The following is a 6,394-nucleotide window of genomic DNA, read 5'->3' on the forward strand; positions in this document are numbered from 1 at the left end:
GAAGAGACTCTGCAGAGTGTCTCTTGATGCTTTGTGCTTGGTGATAACTGAAGAGAGCATGCAGTAACGTTAGTCCAGCAAAGGCAAGGCCCCGAAGTGATCAGACTTTCTAGAGAAGGAAAGTCTTCTGCGCTACAGAAGGCAGGAATCTCAGTCCACTGTAAGGACAGGCTGGGAGTGAAGGAAACCTAGAGTTAGAGATGTAAGAGGGAACTGATAAATATTCATTATGACAACCTTTATTTTTCTTGTCAAATATCTCGACACTGCAAATAATATTTTACATTTTCTGTGGGCTAATAATCCATCCCATTTTCCTTGATTACATGATAAGATGGAAAGTAAGCACGCAGTACAATTGTTTCATCATGGACTATCTTGAAAAATTAATTTAATTGGAATTAAATAGTTAAATTAAATTATCCTGGAAAATTAATTTAATTGGAATTTTGAGTTATATTCATTTTTGCTAATGTTCTATAGAAATTGTATATAACACCAGAAGACATAGATTATAATTGCTATCTAGTTTTAGCATATTTGGAGGCATAAACCTTGATATATGTTAAAATTATCAATAAGTTATTATACTAAAATATGCTTTGAGTTAAATTTACTTTGCTTCTCCAATTAATAAATTATTTAGTTGTATTATTTTTCTTCTGGCATTTGCATATCACATCAAACGGCATTTTTTGGCATTTTTATGACTGACAAGGGACTTTGTTCTATAGTTTTCGTATTTTAAATACAGTGTCTCTACTTAATATATGTGATCATAAATGTATCTTATTTTATCATGTACTATTGTAAAAACTGCCATTATCTTTCAGCCTTATTGAATTATTGAAATATTGTTTAATATTTTCCATAAGTTAGAAAAAAATATTTTCCACAGGTATGCTGTCATTTTACTTCGGATTTTACTAGAACAAGTTGCTCAGAAAAAGCTTGTCTAGGAAATACTTTTGGATGTACAATGAGCTTTCTGATTTTCCAGTTCAGTGGCTTAATCCTTACTCCCTCCCTCTGTGGTTAAAAACATTAAAATCTTACTTTAGAAATACAAAGATACAGTGTCATAAATTATTATAAAAATGATTCACTGCAGTTTTATGGGTAAATTCTAATTGCATACTGGCAAATGCTTGAAAATTCTTTGGGTGTACATTGTTCTTTTGCTTCTCAAGGAGCATATGATTATCTTGTGAAAGAATTCTGTATGAGATTTAAAAAAAAAAAATACACCAGGATTCTAGTCAAAATTAAGCACATCCATGACCTCAGACAAGTAATCAAAGATGCTATAATAAGAGTATGCATTATGCACTGTCAGAAATATGTTGGAAAGTCAAGACAATAATGTATACAATATTTGTATTATTATGTAAGAATGTGTTTGAAAAAATAAATAACCCAGCTCCGCAAAATTCAGCCAATTCATCTGTTTTTTTCATAGTATAAATAAAGAAACATTTTGTACTTGGGAGAGTTCAGAGCTTGGAGAGGGAAGAGCCTCAATTCACTTCAGTGACCCTAGGGAATAAATGTCTTTAAATATCTGAACCATAATTTCTCACTCAATGCAAACTGCAGATACAAAATTCACATTTGAAAGAGCACTAGTTGAGAAACTGTATGAAAGATGCTCTATATAAACAGTTACCTTATTAATCTATGAGTAGATTTTTTGTAGGCCTTGAATCTTATATAAAATAAAGGATACATATTATAAGTAATATTGAACATGCACATTAAATTTACTTAGGATTAAGAGAAATCATAGTAAATTGGAAAGCTAATAAAATTGGAATTTACCACAAATATCACAAAATCCAGAAAAATACCATTATGCTCTACAATTTACTCCCTGACATCTCTGTAATATTATTCCCTGTATGTTATTTGGGTGAAGAATTCCTGGTCAACTCTTCCCATGAAAATAACCTGAAGTATTTTCTGTAGAGATAACATAAAGAAAATTCAGTCTTTTGAAAGATCTTTTATCCTTTACATCTATAACTTCCATCACTACCTGCTTTAAATGACATTCAAAAGTGAACGTATTATGTGCGCTTAGACTTAGGATGCCAGGAAAGTCATGACAGCGTTCCTAGCATGACAATAGGAGGAAAGGTTCATAAATGTAGAAGAGATGAACAAAAGATATTGTTAGACAGAAACGCAGTCGGAAACATTTGCGTGGGGTCATGTCTGTTAAGTTCATCTTTATATTGCAGGTTCCTAGCACAGTTCCTGAAAAGGTACTCAATAAATGATAGTTGAATAAATTAAAAAGTTCATGAATAAATATATCTGGAATGACTCCATCCCGATTCCTGGAAGCAATTTCTAAACTGAGGGTTCTAGCAATAAATTAGCTGTAAGTACACAGGACTCTAACCGTTGAAATGTATCTCATGAAAATGAAGTTACAAGCACTTCCTCCTCCCCTTCACCCTTTTGTCATCCCTACAATACCTGCAGCCACACTTAAGCTAATGGGCTACAGAGTAAGTCTGATGTAGATGGAGAGGCAGAGTAAGAAGCCAAACCATCTGAATTTTAAAATTCTACACAACATTATAGAAAGCAAAGCTACTGCACTGCTAAAGCCCTTGAAGAGATGTCTTCACTGAGCACCTGGGAATCTTTAACTTCATTTACTTCTTTATAAATTCTCCTCTGAATGTGTATTCTTATGAAAAAATGTTATTCTTCTCAAGTAAAATGCCAGAAATATTGTATGTAGCTAAACAAGTAATGATATTTGGGGGAAATCCTGAAATTCTTTATTTACTTTTAGAAGGCAGTGCTTCCCCTAATGTGTAGACAATGACTGATGGTTTCGTAATTAGTAATATGATATCAGTCTCATAGACTCAGCACTGCATTTACCCTAGTGAAAATTCTTCCTGAACCCACCCAGTCACAGTCAGTTCCTGGTCTCCTTTCTCTCTTTTGCTGTTCAACCTGGGTACCCAGGTTGAATATATGTGTGTGTGTATATATATATATATATATATGTATATATATACATATACATATATATACATATACATATATATATATATATACACACACACACGCACACACACATATATATGTATATATATGTGTGTGTGTGTATATATGTATACACACACCCGGGTACATATATGCATATATGTATATATATGTTAGATATGTTAGGTGTTAGATACCTTCCATCCTCTGCAGAGATTATGTCCAATTCATTTGTTATCTCAATTCTAGCATATTCTTTGACCAAGTGTAATATTCACAAGCATTTGAATAATTACTTAGTGAAAGAATGCACATGTAGGTGCATAGATTTTCATACAGCATTAAAAACAGTGTCTTGGGGCACCTGCGTGGCTCAGTGGGTTAAGCCTCTGCCTTCGGCTCAGGTCATGATCTCAAGGTCCTGGGATCGAGTTCCGCATCAGGCTCCCTGCTCAGTGGGAAGCCTGCTTCTCCCCCTCTCTCTGCCTGCCTCTCTGCCTACTTGTGATCTCTCTCTGTCTGTCAAATAAATAAATAAAATCTTTAAAAATAAATAAATAGGGGAAAGGGCGCAGGGTTTGAAACATGGCGGACGACGTGGACCAGCAACAAACCACCAACACTGTAGAAGAGCCCCTGGATCTCATCAGGCTCAGCCTGGATGAGCAAATTTATGTGAAAATGAGAAATGACAGAGAGCTTCGAGGTCTATTACATGCTTATGATCAGCATTTAAATATGATATTGGGAAATGTGGAAGAAACTGTGACTACTGTAGAAATTGATGAGGAAACGTATGAAGAGATATATAAATCAACAAAACGGAATATTCCGATGCTTTTTGTCCGGGGAGGTGGTGTTGTACTAGTTGCCCCTCCATTAAGAGTTGGCTGAAACAAAGAATTTATCATGTCTGGAATATAGGAGTTTTTGTATGATTGCCTCTTTAAATGTAGAAGACATTCAAAAGAGAAACCTGCATAAATTTTGATATTAAGAAGTGACCAAGGATTCTTCCACTCCTGAAATGAGTTGATTACAGATAACTCAAAAATTCTTAAGCTAATGGGCATTTTAATTTTTTTTCCAGTGTTTTCAATAAATGTGATCACCAAGATGCAGAACTCTTTTTTCAGGAATTAATTTGTTCTGTTGTTTTCTCAGACAATTTCTGGGTTTGTTTTTCTTTTAAATTAAACTTGATGTTTCCTTTTTTGATACAAAAATAAATAAATAAATAAATAAATAAATAAATAAATAAATGAATAAATAAAAACAGTGTCTTATAGTACATTGAATTAACCAGGATACTGCAGTAGCTATATAACCAAACTCTCTGCTGCTTTTTATCTTTTTCCACAGACTATTCATTTTCCATGCTGCGTTTATGATATATATAAACCACATAATGTCACTTCCTCTTAAATCTATGCATTGGATGCTGCTCCATATCTATTTCATCTTGTAATAAGAGCCACACCCCTTTCTCTTGACAACATGACCCTGCAGACCCTGTGCCTCTCCTTTTGAGGTCACTTCTGTCCATCTTTACCTTGGGCAGTCCTCTCAAACTTCGCTGCCCGTCTGGTTTTCCTATAAACATAGCATGTGCATTGTCTCATTAACATGCTATACCTTTTTTCTGGTTTAGAGTGAGACTGTATGAGCCTGACTGCTTTTTTATCTTCAGGATTTAGTGCATATAACATTCTTTTTTTTTTTTTTTTCCCATGGAGGCATTTCCTGACCGTCGTATCTGAAGTATTTTCTCCCCAGAGTCACTTCACCTTATTCTCTTTATGTTATGGTTACTTGCTTCTCTCTGAAATCATCTTGTCTGTTTAACCGTTGTCAGATATCTTTCACCTTCTGGAAATCAGCTCCTCGAATGCAAGGACAGTTTCATGTTAACTTTGTACATTCTCTGTTCCCATCATTTAGAAGAATGCCTCACACAGCCTGCTTCCCAATAAATATTTATTAAATTAACGAGTAAATGATTCACTAGCCAAGTAGTCATGACATACGTAATTTATTGTAATTTATTTTCAGGTAGGATGTTATTCTGAGACAGACTGCCACTTCAAATTCTAAATTTAATTTCTGTACTTGGATCATATTATCTAAGATATCATGTTGCTAAAGAATGTAGAACTGAAAATTCTGTATTCTATAATTGTACGTGATACCATTTTAAATTGATGCAATTATTGTTTTTATAAAAATCATTGAATATTTTTCATTCTTTTATGTTATACAATTTATTTAAAGAGAACAGGGATGTAAATAAGCTTAGAATTAAACCAGGTCAGGGTGCCATTTAATTGCTTTCACAGAGCAAGACAAGAGAACTTTTCTATAGTAATATGAAGTCCCAAATTATTTTGCTGTCACACAACTTAAAAGACAATAATAATAAAAAATAATTGATCTACTACCCTATTGCCATCCATCGGGTGTTACTAAAAATTAAAACATAAATTAAATAAATAATAAATAATTAACTTTAGAGTTACAACAAAATCATTTAAAAATATTAGGTGAATGCATGCAGTAAAAATAATAGGATGCCTTTTTAGTTCTTTAAGAAAACCAACCTCATCAAGCATTAATGTGAATGATAAATTTTCCCCACGTTTAAAGATAACTCTGATGAGAACACACTTTTCAAAGGCCAAGGGCTGTTTGTATAAGGAGCAACAATTACAAAAGTATTGAGAGACTTCAATGAATAAATATATCTCCAGCATCCTCTTGAACCTTCTGTCATAGGTTCAAGACGGCACTTAAAAGCAAATTTTTTTAATAAATTGCCAGAGGGCTGAATTGCATTGTGAAAATTAAAAGAAGATGAGATCCATGAAAACCCCAAAGACACTAGACATTGTTATAATGATAAAGTTCTACAGAGATGTTATTTAAGTCCCCCTTCCTATATTTTTGCTCGTTTTTTTAAAGAATTCCTTATAATTGAATACATAGAGGTAGTTTTAAAATTTATGTTATTTTGTACTACTTTTCTATTGTTTTTAAAATGCTTACATTTGGGACACATGGGTGACTCATTCGGCTAAGCGTCTGCCTTGGGCTCATGTCATGATCCCAGGATCCTGCATCAGGCTCCCTACTCAACAGGGACCAGAGAGCCTGATTCTCCCTCGCCTGCCCACACCCTGTGCTCTCTCTTCCTCTCTGACAAAAGAAAAAAAAAAAATCTTTAAAAAAGTCTAAAAAAAAAAAGATGTTTATAATTAACTTGTGTATCAAGTACTACCATTGTGTACTCAAAACATTGTTTTCTATTTAATTCAGGGCAAATTTATTAGGCTCGTCACTGTTACTTAAGCTTATAAATATGAATAAATTGTCTGTCCTGGCCTCAAAGTTT

General features: G+C 33.6%; 1 protein-coding gene across 1 annotated transcript; it reads left to right on the top strand.

The window, feature by feature from the left end:
• The first annotated feature begins 3,573 nt into the window (after positions 1–3,573).
• LOC123925185 (U6 snRNA-associated Sm-like protein LSm3) lies at positions 3,574–4,127 on the top strand. The gene has a single exon (XM_045978388.1). The coding sequence runs from the start codon at positions 3,592–3,594 to the stop codon at positions 3,898–3,900; it is 309 nt and encodes a 102-aa protein (XP_045834344.1). The 5' UTR covers positions 3,574–3,591; the 3' UTR covers positions 3,901–4,127.
• Positions 4,128–6,394: the final 2,267 nt, after the last annotated feature.

The sequence above is a fragment of the Meles meles genome, chromosome 14, assembly GCF_922984935.1.
Source record: "Meles meles chromosome 14, mMelMel3.1 paternal haplotype, whole genome shotgun sequence".
NCBI classification, from domain to species: Eukaryota; Metazoa; Chordata; class Mammalia; order Carnivora; family Mustelidae; genus Meles; species Meles meles.